Below are 18,719 nucleotides of genomic sequence, written 5' to 3'. Positions count from 1 at the left end.
CAACATGAAATTAATGAAGAGATCCTTTTTTTTCTCGTTTACAATAGAAGACAGAGTCATTGTTTAACTATACAGTTTCAGTCGGATATTAAATCCATGTTCATGGATGACATGTTGATTAATAGTCTTGTTCTGGTTTGGCACTAATAAATATATTTTCTGGTTTGGCAGTAATAATGTAAGAGAAGATGTGGTGTCGACAAAGACCACTGTATCGGAGACTTTATATCTTCAAGCACTTTGACTGTTTTCTGCTCTGTGGCTGTTTTGGAGACAGCTATATTTCTACAAAAAAAAAGAGAGAGAGAGAAGAAGAGGGAAAATAGGAAAGGTACATGTTAAAAGTTAAAAGACTGAGCAGGCTTCTTCAGTTGACTTTCCTGTGTTTCCTGTGTGGTCCGCTCAAAGGGTTAAAGCCCAGAGTGAACTGAATTGTAAGAAGTTGGTTTCCAAGGGAAACTGTTCGCACCGTTCCAGCTGAGGCGGGTCAAACCAACTGCCTGACACAGAGGGGGTAGGGGAGATTCGATTAAACTGCGGGTTAATTTCGCTCAATGTCGCTTTTTTAAAAATCCTTTAAAAATCTAAATATATAAAATCACACTTATAACACTGGTACAATAATCATTAGTTGTTTAAGCTGATTTTAACTGCTTATATTTTTAACACTACTCGCCTCCGCCACCCCTCCCGTGCAAGCCGAGTGCTGGGGGCCCTGCCAAGTCGGTTTGAAAAGAGCAGACAAAGGCTTTGAGCTCAGGACGCCTCTCTCTCCCTCTCACACACACACTCAGCCTTCAAAGACAAACTAGGTCTGTCTTTACCGCTCGTCTGTCATGGAAATGTTTTTAATAGGTGGCGTTACGAGTGTTATATCTACTTTCTTGTTCTGAAATGTACGACCGTCTGGATCCCCGCTCGGCAGAGAGAGGACGGCTTTTTGTAGGTATAATACAAGGAAACGTCGTCTGAGAGAGGGAGAGAGAGGGGGAAGGATTGACGCTTTTTCCTCCTCTCCTCCTCCTCCTTCCTTTCGCCCCCTCTCCCCCTCTTTTTGGCGGAGAGAGGGGTTGAGGCAAGAATAAACGCTTTTTTTGTTGTTTTCTTTTCTTTTAAATTTTTTTAAATGCATTTGAATCCTGCTGCGCAACCAGACCGGATCACGTGGTGCTGAAGAGAGTTGGATCGATTTTGCACAGTTCAATAAGAGAAACAGAGAGAGAGAGAGAAACAACAACTCCTATTTCTTTTTACTCCTGTGGATAACTGGGACTGTTGATACTTTTGCATAATTGAAAGAGAAGGGGGTGTCTGAGTGGGAGCTTTTTTCTCAGCCTTGGGGGTGTGGAGTATTAATTCTTATATGCCTGGGTTTTGAAAAACAATGGAGACGCACATTTCGTGCCTCTTCCCGGAAATTTTAGCCATGATTTTCAGCTATCTGGACGTGAGGGACAAAGGCAGGGTAGCCCAAGTGTGCATTGCTTGGAGGGACGCATCCTACCACAAGTCAGTCTGGAGGGGGGTGGAGGCCAAGCTGCACCTCCGCCGGGCCAATCCCTCTCTGTTCCCCAGCCTCCAGGCCAGGGGCATCCGGAGGGTCCAGATCCTGTCCCTGCGCCGCAGCTTAAGCTATGTGATCCAGGGAATGCCCAACATTGAGTCCCTCAACCTCTCCGGCTGCTACAACCTCACAGACAACGGGCTGGGTCACGCATTTGTGCAGGAGATCCCATCACTGAGGGTTTTGAACCTGAGTCTTTGCAAGCAGATCACAGACTCCAGTCTAGGCAGGATAGCCCAGTATCTGAAGAACCTGGAGGTGCTGGAGCTTGGCGGCTGCAGTAACATCACCAATACTGGGCTCCTCCTGATAGCGTGGGGCCTCCACAGGCTCAAGAGTCTCAATCTGAGGTCCTGCAGGCATGTTTCAGATGTTGGGATTGGACATTTGGCTGGCATGACCCGCAGCGCGGCAGAGGGCTGCTTGAACCTTGAGTATCTGACTCTCCAGGACTGCCAGAAACTCACAGACCTGTCACTCAAACACATTTCCAAGGGGCTCACAAAGCTCCGTGTACTTAACCTAAGCTTCTGTGGGGGAATCTCAGATGCAGGGATGATCCACCTTTCCCACATGGCCTCCCTTTGGAGCCTCAACCTGCGCTCCTGTGACAACATCAGTGACACGGGGACCATGCATCTCGCCATGGGCACCCTAAGGCTCTCTGGGCTAGATGTTTCCTTCTGTGACAAGATAGGGGACCAGACACTGGCATACATTGCCCAGGGGCTGTATCAGCTCAAGTCCCTGTCCCTGTGCTCGTGTCACATCTCTGATGACGGGATAAACCGGATGGTGAGGCAGATGCACGAGTTGAGGACCCTGAACATTGGACAGTGTGTACGCATCACGGACAAAGGGCTGGAGCTCATAGCAGACCACCTCACTCAGCTGGCGGGTATTGACTTGTATGGATGTACCAAGATCACCAAAAGGGGACTGGAGAGGATCACGCAGCTCCCCTGCCTTAAAGTGTTGAACCTTGGACTCTGGCAGATGACAGAGAGTGAGAAAGTGAGGTGATTTTTGTTGTAGTTTTTTTGTTTTGAGTTTTGTTTTTAGGAGGGGGACATGAGGCGCAGGAGGAGGAAGGGTGGCTGGGTGGGAAAATTTCTTTTCTTATTGAAAAAGAGAGGAAACTTTTCCCTCCCGGTTGTGCATGATGTGCTTCTCCCACGTCTGCAGAATTTTATGTTTAAAAAAAAAAAAAAAATCTTTCTTTTGGCTGTGCAGGATTGAAAATAGAATGATACAATTTACTATTCTGTCTGGTAGGAAGCAATTAAAACTTACTTTTGTTAGGAGCTCATGAAATCCCTGTTGTTTTGATGCATTTTTGAGTTTTAATATCTCACCGCGATAGCTACAAAACACATTTTGTGTCATTTTTCTTGACACCAGTAGAATAATCTGTTTAATTTACTGACACCTGCTTTCAGAACATTCTCTGAGGTGCATCCATCCTTCCTGGCAGATGTAATTTTGAGCAAAGTGAGGTTTTAAAACTTGAGACTTTTTTGACAGTGTGTCTGGATTTTACTAGTTTCCACTACAGCCATCACGCCTAAAAACAAAAAAGCAACACACACACACACACACACACACACACACACAAAACATTTGGCTACCTCGTATGTTTTCAAAGGGTGTACACTGTTAAAAAAAAAAAAAAGAAGGAAAGCCAGAACGAGAGACTGGGAGAAAATGTGCCTAGAGGGACTGTGTCTGCCCCCTCCCCCAACCCTCCCTCCCTTCCTCCCTCCCTCCCTCCCTCCTCCGTGAGCAGAGCTGGAGAAAGGAGAGCAGGGCACAATCTAACTACCTTTGTTAATTTACCCCCGTAAACAGCAACTACTTCCCAGAGAGAGAGGGTGAGCACGCTGTAAAATCTATTCAGATTACAAAGGACAACGCTTTATGCAAAAAAAAAAAGAGAAAAAAAACCTTCCAACCTGCTTGTGTGCAACAGCTTTTTATTGTTTGTTTCCTTCATTTTTAGGTAGAAACTCTTAACACCCTTTAGAGATGCGTTGCATTCAAGCTTTGACCAATACGAAGGAGACAAGATTCTCAGCGTACCCTTAAAATACCTAGAGTGATCCGAAAATAATCAATAAATCAGGCTGTTATTTATCTCAACAACTTGTGGATATATATTAAGAAAATAAAATAAGAACACGAAGCTTCAGGTATTATTTGTAGGAAACGCTGGTGGAGTCAGTGAATGTTGTTCAGAGCGCCGTACTTCAAATTGAAGTGATATCTTACACCCTTTATTGATGGAAAAACGAATCAGGGTTCCATGGTTTTTATTTTCCCATGCCAACACAGGTCGCATTCATATCCTCCGTTTGGAGAAGAGGGGTGGGGATATCTTCCTCCCTCTCTTCTCCATCTTTCCCTGAATAAAAATACCCTGAATCAATTTTGAGACATGCTTAGAATAAAGAGCAATCGATTATTTTTCTTTCTTTCCTACTCGGGTTTCAAGCGGACTGCTCTCTATACACATCTCTCTTTCCTCCCCCCCCCACACACACACCCACACACATTCGTGCACACCCCACATGTGTGCGCTTTTTAATGTAATGCAATGACCTGCTCAAAAAAAAAAATATATATATATATACGGATGTGCGTCCTGCTGAAAAAGCTGTGTGTGTTTGAAAATAAAAGATGTACTGTATATTATGTGTTTGTAAAAAATAATGCAGAATCCCAAAATTAAATTGTTTTATATTCTTACGGTTAAAACAATTAAAGATATTTATATAATGAATGAAAAGAGTGGTGTTGTCTTAATGATCTATGTGTTGTTTTTTTTCTTGAGCAAGAACATAAATATTGGCTAATCTGATGTGTATTTTTTTCCTTCATTATTAAATCTTCTGATCTGGTCCAGTAGCCAAATTCAGCCATATTTAAAAGAATGAGGTTTTTTTTTTTCAATTATTATTTTAGCGTTCAGCGATTAATAACCACCCACACATAGTCCCTGATCAGTCCAGTCTCGCCGTTCAAACGGGCTGAAAAAAAAAAGGGAAAATCTGTTGTGTTGTTTTATTATTTATGAGGAGATTCAAAATGGATGCTTGCCGTCTTGATTTGGCTGCACTGCCTGTGTAATTAATTATCACCAAAGCTCTTATTATACGAAGCTGCTGATTTTTAAATCAGCATTGTCTGCTTTTTTTTTTTTCTTGGTGGAAAAAAATGCAATAAAAAAAAAACTCAAGCAAGAGGGCAGCTGAGTATTACATTGAGTCTTGGGGTGGATTTCATGCTTTAAAAGGAAAGTTCGGGGTGTTAGTTTTGCTTTTTTTTGTACAGCGTTTTACTCCAAATGTGGCAGAAACGCGCCTCTGCAGAGTAAGGAGATCTAAAGTTGGCCACAGCAGATTTCCCTCTCTCTCTGCTTTCCATCAGGACGTGTCCTGTGTGTGAAGTGACACACACACATAAACACAGGGCTGCTGGGCCAGTCAGTAGCCATTGTCTGTCTTTAGAAGTTAGGAAGGCAGGTTTTTTGGTGGGGGATTTTTTTCTCCTCCTCTTCTTTTCCTCTCTTTCTCCTCCCCTTGTTCAGTCACGCATACCAGATCTTAGACCAGGCAGGAGACCCCCCACTCTCCTTTCACCCCCCAACCACCCCACACACACACACACACACACACACACACACGCTCACTTCTTTTTAACATTCCACACCATCATTCAAAGCATTTAAGCATTCTCTCTCTCCTGACTCTCTGTCCATGGGGATTTGGGGATAAAGGCCTGCGGAGGGATTGTTGACCACAGGGACACAGAGAGAGAGAGAGCGAGAGAGAGAGAGAGAGAGAAAGCGAGAGATGGAAAGAAAGAGGCAGAATGTCAGAGTTTACAGTTTCTTAAGTTTGCTTTAGTTGGCCTTTGGTCTTGTGCAATAATACTGCAACGAGCGCATACCGAGAAGTAAAAGATTTGTCTGTGACATTGTGTGCTGCTGTGTCCCAGAAACATCTAGAAATCTGCTTATGAAAGAATAACAGAGAGGAAAAACACATGATATTTGGCCTAGAATGTAGGGGTTGTGCTTCAAAATTGCTGGTTTTGTACAATCCTGAGTCTTGGAGCAGGTTGTCAACAAGAGGATGTACTACCTGGAAAGTGATGTGACCCTGGAATAAATGAAATACTGAGACATAAAAAGGAAGGTGGGAGGAGTACAACATAGCTGATTGCGAACCTTTTTCAGAGGATATCCTGAAATCATGTGATTCTACATAAAGGTCTGCTGGCCAACATGACAAAGATGCAATCAGATGCATTCAAATGATAATGTGATAGTTTATTAATCCCCTCAGGGACGATCTTCTGTCAGCCATGTTCCTTAGCGAAGTCAAAGGTCATGCTGAAGCTACAGGGGATTCTGTGTTTTGGTCATAGACACGTCAGCAGTCATCTTCCAAACTGTAAAGAACTGCTTCTTTCATTTTCAATATACAGTCAGTTAGTTCCAGCATTAATCATAATTTCTAGATCCGAGCGTGAATTCCGCTGACGAGTATTCAGTGTTACACTGTTAAAACGTGCATGTACCCCAGTTTTACACAATTATACATGAAAAACAACTCTGAATTGAGCATGAGCAAGAAAAAAAAAAATCACCGTGCATCCTAAAATCACAGCTTGAAAAAAGTTCATGCGTCTTATGTAATAGCTAATTTAGGCAGGCTTACAGAACATTTTGTAATCTAATACTTCCGTACTTGCTCTGCTTTAGCTCAGTTCTTCTTTTTTCCTCTCTTTCTAACAGTCGTGCAAATTTACCAGCAGTACCATCAGAGTATTCTGCAGTGGTCTGGTTTTTAATCCACTAAACAAAATAGTAATAGTATTGTTGGAAGGACCAGGAGTCAGTGCTAAGCTAAGCATTACTATTATACCACTGTAGTCATTTGCAAAGGTTAAGTATACCAACTCAATTCAATGGTAGACAAAATAAAACAACCAAATATCTTGATGCGTCTCATCTCACCGTCTATGTCCTGGAGATGAACAGAAAACCTGCCATTTGGAGAGGTTTCTCCCATGCAGGTTAACAGACAGAGTAAAGCAGCTTTAAAGCCCCCTGACACGCCAGCTGATGGTCAGAAGTCAGGCCTTTGGTGAGCGTCTGTGACCCCGGTCTTTGTAGAGTATCCGGCATTTTGGCACTGGTGGGCCTTTGTTTTTTGGGCTTTTTTCCAGTTTAATCAAGCTCAGTTGGTGACTGTGGGTGAGAAGAATTACTCTGAATAGCTGGTTTGCTAGTAAGCAGTGCGCGATTAGAGAACCAGTCAGAAGCAATGCAGCAAACGATTTTTGTCAATGAGCGCACGCACAAAATGACCTCGGTCATTCTTGATACTGCCAGCGCCATATTCAACTTTTAATTAGATAAACTCTAAAGTAAACTGTTTATTCACCCCGTTTTCTGATGACTTTGCGATGCTGACTGTTTTAGCAGGTTAACCTGGATTTTCAAAAACCCTCATATTTGTGTAAGTGCAGTGGGAAATGGATTTTTAGCTCCATTCCCTCTGGCCAAAAAAACCCCCTCAGCTTCCACCCACTTATACCCACGCTTTCTCCGCAATGGGAATAGCTTTAATTGGCTTTTATTAGTGGGTTCACCCGGGTCTGAAAACCCCATACGTACATGAGTGCGTGCTGTGGGAAAGGAGTTGAAGATCGACCTATGTGAAAAGAGCAGGCTGCATTTCAGTCACGTCACTTCGGTAAAAAACTTTTGCAGCAGCACACTGATGTGAATAGCTTGCACCCATCCACCCCCCCCCCCCCCACACACACACAGTGCATATCTACAGTTAATTTTGCTATTGGTGCATGAAAAGGTAAAATAGTTTTTGCTGTGATAACTTTCCTGGGTTGTAAAATCTCGCCTCTATGGTATTTAAGTCATAAAAGCACATAAATCTGTTACTCCAACTGGACTTCCTGGATCATATTTCATTGTATCAGTAGTAAGACTCGCGCTAACATAGCCCCCTCATTGCTTTCACACAGGACTGCTTTGGGTCTGAATGACTGCCAGGTTCAGGGGTTCATTTTTCCTCTGTAACTCACAGGTTTCAGTAACGGCAGCAGTTCAAAAATGTGTGCACTGTGAGGCAGCTGGAATCAAAGCATGCACCAAATGGCTTTATGATAAGAATATATCTTGCTCTCAGTGCGTGTCTCTATTTAAAAACCACAGTTTCTGCCTATCTACGTGATTGACAGCTTCTAAACAAGTTAATTCAAAAGGTTGCAGGCAGCCAAAGTAGACAAAGGACCACATTTTTCCACATATAGGTCACCGACAAAACCTTTTAATACTATAAATGCTACTTTTGCTTTTGAACTTTTGTGCATTTGTGTGTGTGTGTGTGTGCGTGTGTGTGCACGCGCACGCGCGTTCGGCCTGCTAGTTGTAAAAGTTGAACTGTTACTCATCACGTTGTGCTCTGAATCACATTTCCTGTCAGGGAGAGAGGAAGAGAGAGGATGTTTTACTGCTATCATTAAAGGAATAGTTCACCATTAAAAGGGGAACTGGGGTTCTTCACAACAAAGCAGCAGGGGTATTAGCAGCAGAGTGCTACTGCCCTCCCCCACGTTTCTCTTTCTTTGGCTCCAGCTCCCTGTCTGTCTCTCCTGTCTGCCGCCTTGTCTGTCTTTTGGGTCTGTTTTTAGAGTCTCTGCTTGTTTATTTGTCAAGCTTTCATCCTTTTCTTTAACATTTTCTGTCTTCATTCTTTTCTTCCTCCTGTGTCTTCGTCTCAGATTCCTGTCTCTCTCCTTTACCTGGCTTTATTTTCCTCACCCCCTCCCACTCTTTTTCTTTCTACCTCCAACTTTATTCCTCTTTTCCTTTCATGGCCCAGTCTCTCTCTCTCTCTCTCTCTCTCTCTCTCTCTCTCTCGTCTCACCATTTCCATTTCTACCCACCACCTCCCTCCTTCCTCTTCTCTGCAGCACCTGGTGTTGAGGTGTCGCTGAGGTACAGTAGACGGCTCTTTGAAGTCCCTGGGGCCCTCGGGGGCTGTGTGTCTGTCAGGAAACTTTTCTTTTTTTTCATCAGCAGCTCAAGTCAATAACATTTGGTGTTGCTTTTGATTTGGCCGCCTCTAATGATGAAACAACCTTCCCTGTGTACGGGTTTATAGATGTGTGTATGTGAGTGTATTTCCTGATTATGTATAGCAGGGGAATTTAACCCCTATTAATGTTTTTGCTTTTCTCAAGCTGGACACCAGCAGGGGTTTTCTTACAACTAATGAAAGTCAGTGGGATTCAACTCATAAAAATGGGTCTTATTATATTCTATTAGCCCTCTGGGATGTGAAACACATTAAAAACAATGGAAGATGCAAACTATTAATTCAAACAAGGCAATTAAAACAATATTATATCATGAAATAATTAGGAATATGAACACTGTATGATCACTGCAACTTACTGGGTTCAGTTGGAGATGGCGGGGGCAGAGGAAAAGGCACCCAACCTGGAGAGAAAAGAGAGGCAGAGTGAGAGGTTAAAAGACAGAAAGAGAGAAAATGCAAAGTAATTGACAGAGAAGCAGATGAGAAAGTAAGGTTGGTGAGAAAGAGAGGGAGAGGAATCTGTGAGTCACCATTTGACTGTGGGCTGCTAGAAGTCGGCAAGCCATGTTAAAATACCATCTGGGCATACATACACACAAACACACACATACACACACATATATATACATATATACACACACACATATATACATACATGTGCGTGTATGTATATATGAATACATCCAAAAAATAAACCTAAAATCCAAGAATCGTTGGCGCAACATACCAGTAAATGAACACATATTAAAACTTTATTCAAAAATCCTGCTGCTTCTCTCACTCATACTGTGTCCAACAGACCAGCTAATTATTTTCAGTTGGACACCAGACAGGCACACACCTCTGCTGCACATTCCTCAGAACGTAATGAGCTGCCTTTCTACAAAGGTAAGACATATGAAGAAGGTCAGAAATCATTCTTTCCATTTTGAAAAAAGTGAAATGTTGCAGCAAATGATTAACAGTGACATCAGCTGGATTATTATGTGACATCACCTTAAATGAATCAACTAGGGGGGGAAAAAAAGCCTTTGGAATAAAAACAGCCTCTGAATAAATGTTGATTACTTTTTGTGATCACTTGATAAATCTTTTAGTTTTTGAATACCAGGAAGAGAAATGGCACAAGACAGAGTAATGGTGCAAAATCAGTCCACTTAAATGCCTCTTTGTGGTAAATTCAAATGTCAGTATGCTCTTATTGTGTAAAAACAACATTAACATGCTGATTTTTAGCATTTATTCTATTAGCGTACCAAAAATGGTAGCTTGAAGTATCAGTTGTTTTTGCTGCTTCTGCAAAGATCATATCACGGAAAAATCAAAGGGGCAGTTTTAAGGAAGCGTGTTCGTCCCAGACATCAAGATCCAGAATCCATTCCATCCCGGAGTAGTGTGATCGCTCCTTTGATCTTATGACTGCTAGTTGTTAAGATATCACACTGACAGACTGCCATCAAACAGAGCCATTAAAGCGACTGTCTCAATTCCCCCTCCACATAACTTATAAATTCACCCCTGACTCCAATGAGACTATAATAATCAGTAGGGACATTAAAAATGCATCGAACTTTCTGCATTTCCTCATTCCAACACTAAGCAGTTATTGATGTCTGACTGCAGTTGAACCCCCACGGCTGATAAAGATCAACTGATTAAACTGCTCATAATGGCTGTCGTCTTACAACACTTAACTGACATGTATGTCAGTCTAACCTCTATTTTAATTCAGGTTATTGTTGAGAGGCATTGTTTTATCAAGAATTACTTTTGAGTAATGAGCCAGTCTATGACGGGTCTACCCTGACAAAGAGCTGGGGCTCTCATTTATAACAGTGTGCTCAACAAAGGTCTGTCAATCAAACACTGGGCCCCGATATGCTAATTTTCATAAAACTACTAAACATGTAATGACTTGTCTCTGGACATTTTTATTAATTTCTCTGTAAATATTACATGGATCTTAGAGGAGTCATGTGCCCTTCTAATTGCATCTGCACTACTCTGGTGTATTTTTCCACATTTCAAATAAACTGACTGCAATTCAAGTCAAATAGAAAACCCTTCACTCATTAGCTCCTATGGGTGTTCAGCTGTTTATTCATTTATCACATGCTGCTATCAGGTCATTAACTGCTGTAGGCTCTTTGTTCATTAGGCAAAAACAATGCAGATATTTTGTATTTCTTATGTGTGCCATAAATCACACAGTCCCAGAGATGATCTAATATACCGCATTATTATTTGGGCTATTAGTATTAGCCACCCTACTCTAAACATCCATGTTGTTACAATATATGCACCTTGCTTTAGCCATTCTCGGCAGTTTTTGAGATCAATTTTTAGATCCAGTAGATTGGATATAAAACAACACAATAAATCTTTCATTTGGAACCATAAGGCCCTGCTTCATTCCCAATCAAACCATGGACTTTGCTGCTGAATATTTTATAAAAACCTCAGCAATTACAATGGCAGAGTGAGCATTATGCAGCATGTGATGTTGACTTCTGCTCCCTCTTCTCCTGCTTCATTCGACAGTACCCAGCAGAGAAAGACAAGAAAGAGGATGGACAGCCAGAGAGAGATAGGGGGAGAGAGAGAGAGAGAAAGAGGGAGGGGTGACATGTGGGTTCCTTTTGGGTTTCTTTGTCTAGATGTGAAACCACGAGAAGCTCTGACAGAACTGTGACAGATACCTGCAATGTCAAAACCCAGCAGGCACACACACATTCTAATTTGTCAGGTGAGACAGTGTTTTGGTAGCGTGGGATGTGCTCATCTTCGTGTCTGTGCACATGTGATTGAAACTGTATGTGCATACCACATGTGCTTCGACACACAGGTGTGTCGGTACCTCTCAGCATGTTTCTGTCAGTTCAACTTGTCAATCAACTATCAATAAAAAATTTTCTTCCTCTTAATACTGTTTAAAAATCATCATGCATTTCTCAAACTGGAGGGAAACAGGCTGACAGAGGCAGAAAACTACAGCAACAGTCGAGTGCCCCCCCCCCCCCCCCCCCCCCATATTTGACAGGAAACACTGTGCATTGGAAGAGATATCAACGTGTTAACAAGGATGATTTTTCAAGGCTTTTTTTTGGACATATGTTAGGTTTGTTTGGGGGAAACTGCAGGTGTAACACATGACCAAAGTCAAAAACTGAATTAAAAGAGCTAGCTGCTTGTTGTATGTATTTTCTCAAACAGCCCCCCCCCCCCCCCCCCCCCCCCCCCCCCTATGTTTTGGCATTCTGTGTGCAAGCTAACAGCATTTTAAGTCACAGAAAACACCTTTTAGAAACTTTCCTCCAGGGTAAAGACTTTTAGAAACATTTTTTTTTCACCAAAGACATCTGGATGACCAGAAATAAAGACTGTAGGCAAAATGATAAAGACACCAATGTTTGCTTTCTGTGCTCTTATCAGTCACGATGTGTCCTTAGCTTTCGTCACGCTTTTATCACATGAACCTTCCATGAATGAAACAAAGATCTGCCTGTATATATCCATGAACTGACTAACTGGTTAATATAAAATGGATAATGAATTGCAATCATTGCTAACAGCCGTTGTGAAATTAAATTCTGTATTTTTTTCATGCTTTTAGACCAACACGCACATTTGTGTGGATGTAGCCCGACACCTCATTTCCACATAAAGATCTCTGGTGTCCTTGCTTTTGAATATACTGAAGGTGAAATAACATCCATGGATTAGCCTTGGTGGAGAAGCTCATTTTGTCTGTTTTTCTACACCTAGATGCAAGGAATATCCTCTTGCACCTCCTAGATACGAGCAGAGATAGCCAAAGCCAGTTATTTAGCCCACTCATAGCCTGTTAGCTTCTTTTCACAAGTACACTGTACAAGGTCCATCCGATCTCTGCAGCCAAAGAACAGTTTTTTCTGTACTGCAGAGTTTAGGACTGACGAGGGTGCTAAAGCTAGTCCACGGGAATAGTTTACTTTCGAGACTGCAAAGAAGGGGAAGCTAGTTTGCTCTGTCACGTTCACTACATAGGCTAACATGTTATGGCTCCTTTGTTTAACCAGATTAGAAAGGTTTTTGGACTCCACCTTGAGGTTAGAGACAAGCTGCTGTTCCCTTAATGTGAAACTAAGCGATGCTAAGCGTCTTCTTGGCTTCATATTCAATTATATCTTTAATCTTCTAGTTTAAGTGTCAGCATGAAATCAAAAAACTTCAAAAATCTGGATCTCATGCTGTGGGCATAAGATGACCGAGGGATGTACAGATTGTTAAATTGATGGCCCAGATGTTTAAAAGAATTATTTTTTGATTGCATCAACAGATTTCAACCCTTTTGTGCCACTAAAATGATGTTAAAAACACTTCATTAAGCCCCTTTCACACTGCACCAACAACACGGGTCAACACGGGTTTTTGGGCACTCTGAAGAGGTCGACCTGGCATTTCGACCTGCGCCCACCGACTCACCAAGCAACCCGGGTGTTTAGCGGCTTGGTTCGGCTCGCCTGCAGTGTGAAAAAAGGCATCCCACATCATCTCAGGTTTCACGCGACCTTCCTGGCGCATCCTGATTTTGTCACTGTGCCGCCTGTCAGGCTTTCGCCTGTAGCTTCTTCAGCTCCCTTCCAAAGAGTTTGTATGCTTTGCAAAAGAGACAACATTGCAATGCACGCAACGACAATGCTAACGTTCAACTCGACGACGTCCATGTTGTCGTTTGTTTACCTCTCAGTGTTCCGGCACACGTTTATGTGTAATGATGAGGTTGTCAGCGCGATGACGTATGAGAGAGAAAAACACAGGCACGCAGCCTCACAGCGCGAGTTCAGACCCGGGCCTTCTGGAAGCTTGAATGCGCCCTAATGCCGAGCAAACGCAGGTCCAAAAATCCACGTTGACACGCGTTTTTCCGTGGGAAAAGGGTATTACATTGTTTTCCCTTGAACACAAATTCAATCATACCACCTTTACTTTAACCTTATTTCATATCAACAGACAAACACTGCAGATATGCTGAGCGCAGTCAAAAAAGGGTGAATTTTAACCAATAAACTGGTGTACCACTGTAAATTACATTTTTTTAAAGCCAAAACGAACAAAACGGAAAGCAGCGAGGACAAATACCTTATGTGGTTGCCATGACAAGGGTATTGTTTGAAACGGTGTCATAAATAAACAATCAATAATAGGAACCTCAAGATCAAAGGAATAAAGAGAAATTGAACTTGTCTGAACCTGCACTCATTGTGATTTAACCATAAGGCAGGTCGGTTACCGTTCAATCCAATTAAGCCAGGAGGTGAACATTCAAAACCATAAGAAACTCTCCATCAAAGGGTTATTTAATATTCAATCTATAAAGGCATTATTGAGACAAAGTAGCACTCTTATCGTCCAGTAAATGAATTACAGTTTCAATTTGCATGTTGAGTGAATTGAGCTGAAAGTGCCTCAGACCCATAACGTCCACCAGAGCCATAGTGTTGCTGCTGATAACCAGCCTGCCAATTCAGTCGCTGGCAAAAGCAATATTTAATTGGTATAAAATATATGGAGTTTTTTTTGATTGACATATTGTTTCTGGCATGATGCTTGAAACTAGAGGCTTGTGTTGGAAATCTGCATCCAGACAGTCCTGTGTTAGAACTGGATTTTCAAGATTCTGCAAACGAGAGTTAATTCCAACGAACATTCAATTAATCACATGTGCTGACGGCTGCACTCGGATGTTCGCCAGCAGTTGGACTTGCCTGACTGTGAGGGGTACAGACATCATCCTTACACTGCTGCTTCGCCAGATGTGATCGGACTTAAAAAAAAACATGCAGTAACAGGTTTGTTTTCTACTTGAACGCAGCGTGTCTCCAATACTAAACTGTGTGAGTCGTGGTTAGACAGTCAGACCTAGTTTTCTGGGTCTGATCTTAACAAGAGGGACTCGCTCTATGCTGCACCCTGCCTTCTTAATTCTGAAAACAACAAAAAAGGAGCAGGAGGAATTAGGCAGTGACATTCATTTGTGTGTGTTATAATGCTATTTAAAAGAATCGAGAAGTAGAGAGAGGCTGGAAGAAAGAGACATAGGTGGTGGAGTGAGGGAAGATGAAGAGAGACACTGAGGATGGAATACAAAGAGGGGTGTGTGTAAGTGTGTGTATACACCAGGTGTGTATCTGCTGTCCCCTTGGTCCTTCTAGCTGTCTTCTCCTATTGATTAGTTCATATTGATCTGGCCTCTTGCACACACATGCACACACAGGCACACACACACACACGCACGCAGTTCACTTGATTTAGCCAGGCGTTGACACGTGGGACATGAGGGTACATTGTTAACACACAAGCAAGCGCACACACGCTACACACTACTATCATTTGGCCTCTTAAAATGACAACCATCTTTCTCTCTCAGACACACGCGTGCGCGCGCACACACACACACACACGCCTGTCAAACAGCACACACTCGCTCTGCCTGTTTGCTCATGTGCATTGGCTATCTGGCAAAACAGGCAGCAGGCAGAAACAATGAGACAGACTGTCAGTAGACCCTCAAAAGTGTGTTGAACAAACCGCATAAATCCCTCAGTCTGCTTCACTGGAAATTGAGGAAATTATTAGGTTTTCCACCAGTTGCCATTTACAGTCGGCCAGGATTTGTTTTGGTAGTTATTAAATCCCAGTGGCTCTAATCAATCTTTTCAAAATAGGTCCAAATTTTAAACGGTGGCAAACTCACAACTTGCTCAACTCTTCAGCCCTACGGAGCTTAACAATGGTTTTCTTTTCAGTTTTAGCTCGCAAATTTTGGTTGAATGTCACCGCTGTCATCAGTGTTGTTTCACAGCTGTTTCCAACAACAACAACAACAACAACAAAACACTCTGACAACCCACTGATGTGGCCAGTATTAAAACCAAAAACAGAGCAAATAGCAGGTGAACATTGTGTTTAAAATTAAAAAGACTTTCCCTTCTTAACTGGTGGAGACCAAAAGAGAGCTAAAACTAGAAAGCACTTGGGAAGCGCTGGTCCCCATCGAGGAGGCAACGTGGATAAAGAATGTGAACAGAGAATCATCAAAATTACAGATCCTCTTTGATCAAGATGATTCCCTGAAGCCAAAACATCAAACAAGGGATTTGATTGAAATTACTCAGTGCAGAATTATCACTAATAGCTTCTGTTAAAGGCCTAGAATGGGCTTCAGGGTCTACCAGTTCCAGCTCCAGTGATGTTATGTTTAATAAAAAAAAAAAAAGATTTTTGCCCCAAATATTAAGACCACCCGTGTGTTTCTTCAACGTAGCTGCGTTTCCATTGTCCTGTTTTTAATGCACACTTTGAAATATGGTGTTCGAAAAGGGGGTTTAATTCGCAACAAAGTTTTTACACTCACTCCAAGTGGATTATTATGCAAAAAAAGAGTTCATGAACAACTTGGGAGATGGGAACACATTTGCTAAAAAGGTCCTGACATAGTGAACGCCGAACTCACTTGACGTAACAACAACAGACACGCGTGGACAACACAGATACGAGGGGACCAGAATACGTCTCCGTCTCATCAGGGAAAAACATACGCATGATAATGTGCACGTAGCCACGGTGGCTGACTTGTTATGCTTCGCAGTTTGTAATCTCTACGTCCTCTACATCTTATTACAGCCATTTTAGTGTACGTTATCTATACCGCCATCTTCTGACAAAACTACCGCAGTATATCCGCTCCAACAAACTGACGGAAACGCACTTGATTCTCATTTTTTCTTCTTCTCTTTTTTCTTCCTTTCAGCAAACTTTCAAAAGTTTTGCTCCACAGCAAGATGAAAACCAGGCTTGTGACCTGCTGGTAGCTCACCTCCCTCTCTCACTTGTCTTTTATTTGTCTTTTCCTGTTTTGTTCTGTAATTAGAGGAACAACTTTAAAAAAAAAAAGGGAGGGAAACGGCAGGTATCCCTGCTAGTTTGTAAATAAGCCGCTTGCTTGCTCGTTAGTTTTAATGGTGATAATCAGTCCCGTTTCTGCAGTCCCCGAACAGCCAGAAAATATTGGCAGACATGACTATGCATTTTCACAGAGAGCCTGAAGAGAATCAGAGTTGTGTTTGATCATAAAATGTTGTCACAGGCAGCAGCTAGAAAAAGACTTTAGGGTCAACAATGCAAATCCCTCGTGTGTAAAGTGCAGCTGAGGTAAATGAGAAACAGCCTCACCTCCTTCAAACGAAGGAGAGAAGAAATTATACAGCCGTGTCAAAGTGCCCTTGAACAAGACACCTCACCTCTGACTGCTCCTGAGCAGCTGCAGAAGCTCAGAAAGTGACGGCGTGGAGCTGAATGAAGGTAAAGCAGGGAGAGGCTGATAAGCTCGCTCGCTCATTCTTCCATTTACAAGGACAAGAGAGAGAGAGAGAGAGAGAGAGAGACAGAGAGAGAAAGTATTATTAAAACCTGGGAGGACACGTTGCTCATCAACTGTAAATAGGGGATTTTGACTAGTCAAGAGAAGGATGATGCATGGTGGCAGGTTCCTGACACATATCAATATGTGTAGCAACATTCACACACAGCACACAACACACACACACGCACACATACAGTCTTTTATTTGTCCTTCATACAGGCTCTTTGCTAGACTTCCTTTTTCCTTCTTTGTCTCTGAATCAGAAGAAACGTCACTGTCTGTCTCTGCCTTTAGTCTGTGCATGCAGTCACCAATTCTACAGTATGTGCACATAAACACCTGCACCTACGGAGACACACACACACACACACACACACACACACACACACACACACACACACACACACACACACACACACAACACACGGGCTGCCTTCTGCTGATGTGATGGCTCCGAGCTGTCAAAACACCCTCGCTTTCTCTGCCTCTCTCTCTCACCAACGCAGCCTGACTGAGCTTGTCTATGCAGGTTCACAGAGACTGCTGTCTATCCAGCCTCACTCTTTCTTCTCTTTCTTCCTCCTGCTTTCTCTGTCTCTCTCTCTCTCTCTCCCCTCTATATTTCTGTCTCTCAGCATTTTCAATTTGCTTTTCCATCTTTCTTCTCGACACAAGGCAACACAAGGATCCGCGTGTACATTTTAGAAAATAAACCTAATTCTTTCTCCTGGTAGGCCATCACTCCAGGTAATGAAATGCAGTAACAATGAGAATGCTTAACTGAACAAGTGATTCCTTCAGAATCTGAACTGTTGTACATGCCAAGTCCATGAAAACCTGTGTTGTAAGTCTTTTTTTTTAATTACCCTAAACACTGAAAAGCTTATGTTCTTTATTCAGTTTAAAAACTAAACATTTCTGCATCACAGCCGACATCTGGTCCAGTGGTGCTCAGACTAAACAGCCCAGTGTCCTCTGTCATAACTATGTGTCGGATGGTCGAACAGCGACAGAACCTCCCACACCTTTCAGACGTCGGATCAAACTATTTCTGAAACTGTTGAAAAAACCGACCGTCAGACCTTTGCACCAATTTCGAGTTGTGAACAGCCAGCTGGGCTGAGGTGGAAAAGGTCTCATAGGAAATATGCACAGTTCTCCTCAGAGTTAAACAAGATCGCTCTATGACGACCCGTGTTGGAGCAGATTTGGAATCCAAACCATTTTCCAGAGCCATTTTCATAATTGATGAGTGTATATATATCACCAACAGCAAGCTATAGCCTAGAGACCAAAACTTACGTTCACCAGCTGGAAAAGTCCAATTATTTTGGATTTTGCCGGGACATCGGACTTATTCTCCTGAAACTGTCAATCACGCGGGCTCGCAAAGACATGAATCTTGCAAGAGGTACACAACTATATGAAAGGACAAGGAGACGCGATCGTCATCACTTCCAGCTGGAGAGACTAAAACTGAGGGCTAAAAAGTTATGTGTCTGCAAATATTTGTATCTAACATTTAATGACTGGAGCCTAGTGTAGTCATGTGTAAATTGCGCGCAGTATTGGTAGGGATACTTCTTCTACTGTTAATGACATGCTACTTTGGAGACGTAGC

General features: G+C 42.5%; 2 protein-coding genes across 7 annotated transcripts in view; one reads left to right on the top strand and one right to left on the bottom strand.

The window, feature by feature from the left end:
• Positions 1-18,719, bottom strand: part of wnt5b (wingless-type MMTV integration site family, member 5b) — an 88,007-nt gene that overhangs the window by 26,876 nt on the left and 42,412 nt on the right. For 5 of the 6 annotated variants that reach the window (XM_086202150.1, XM_086202151.1, XM_086202153.1 and 2 more), the window contains one exon: positions 9,051-9,095. The gene's annotated coding sequence lies outside the window, so the exon portion shown is untranslated. Of the gene's footprint in view, positions 1-9,050; positions 9,096-16,976; positions 17,076-18,719 lie in introns of all 6 variants that reach the window. The other variant, XM_086202152.1, reaches the window with a different exon arrangement.
• Positions 750-4,803, top strand: fbxl14b (F-box and leucine-rich repeat protein 14b). Its single transcript, XM_086202149.1, has one exon. The coding sequence runs from the start codon at positions 1,385-1,387 to the stop codon at positions 2,585-2,587; it is 1,203 nt and encodes a 400-aa protein (XP_086058275.1). The 5' UTR covers positions 750-1,384; the 3' UTR covers positions 2,588-4,803.

Source organism: Aulostomus chinensis, chromosome 4, assembly GCF_037954235.1.
Source record: "Aulostomus chinensis isolate RoL2024-O1b breed Wild chromosome 4, RoL_Achi_v1.0, whole genome shotgun sequence".
In the NCBI taxonomy this organism is placed as follows: Eukaryota; Metazoa; Chordata; class Actinopteri; order Syngnathiformes; family Aulostomidae; genus Aulostomus; species Aulostomus chinensis.
Note: the sequence above shows the minus strand (reverse complement) of the source record. Positions and strands in the feature narration are given on the sequence as shown.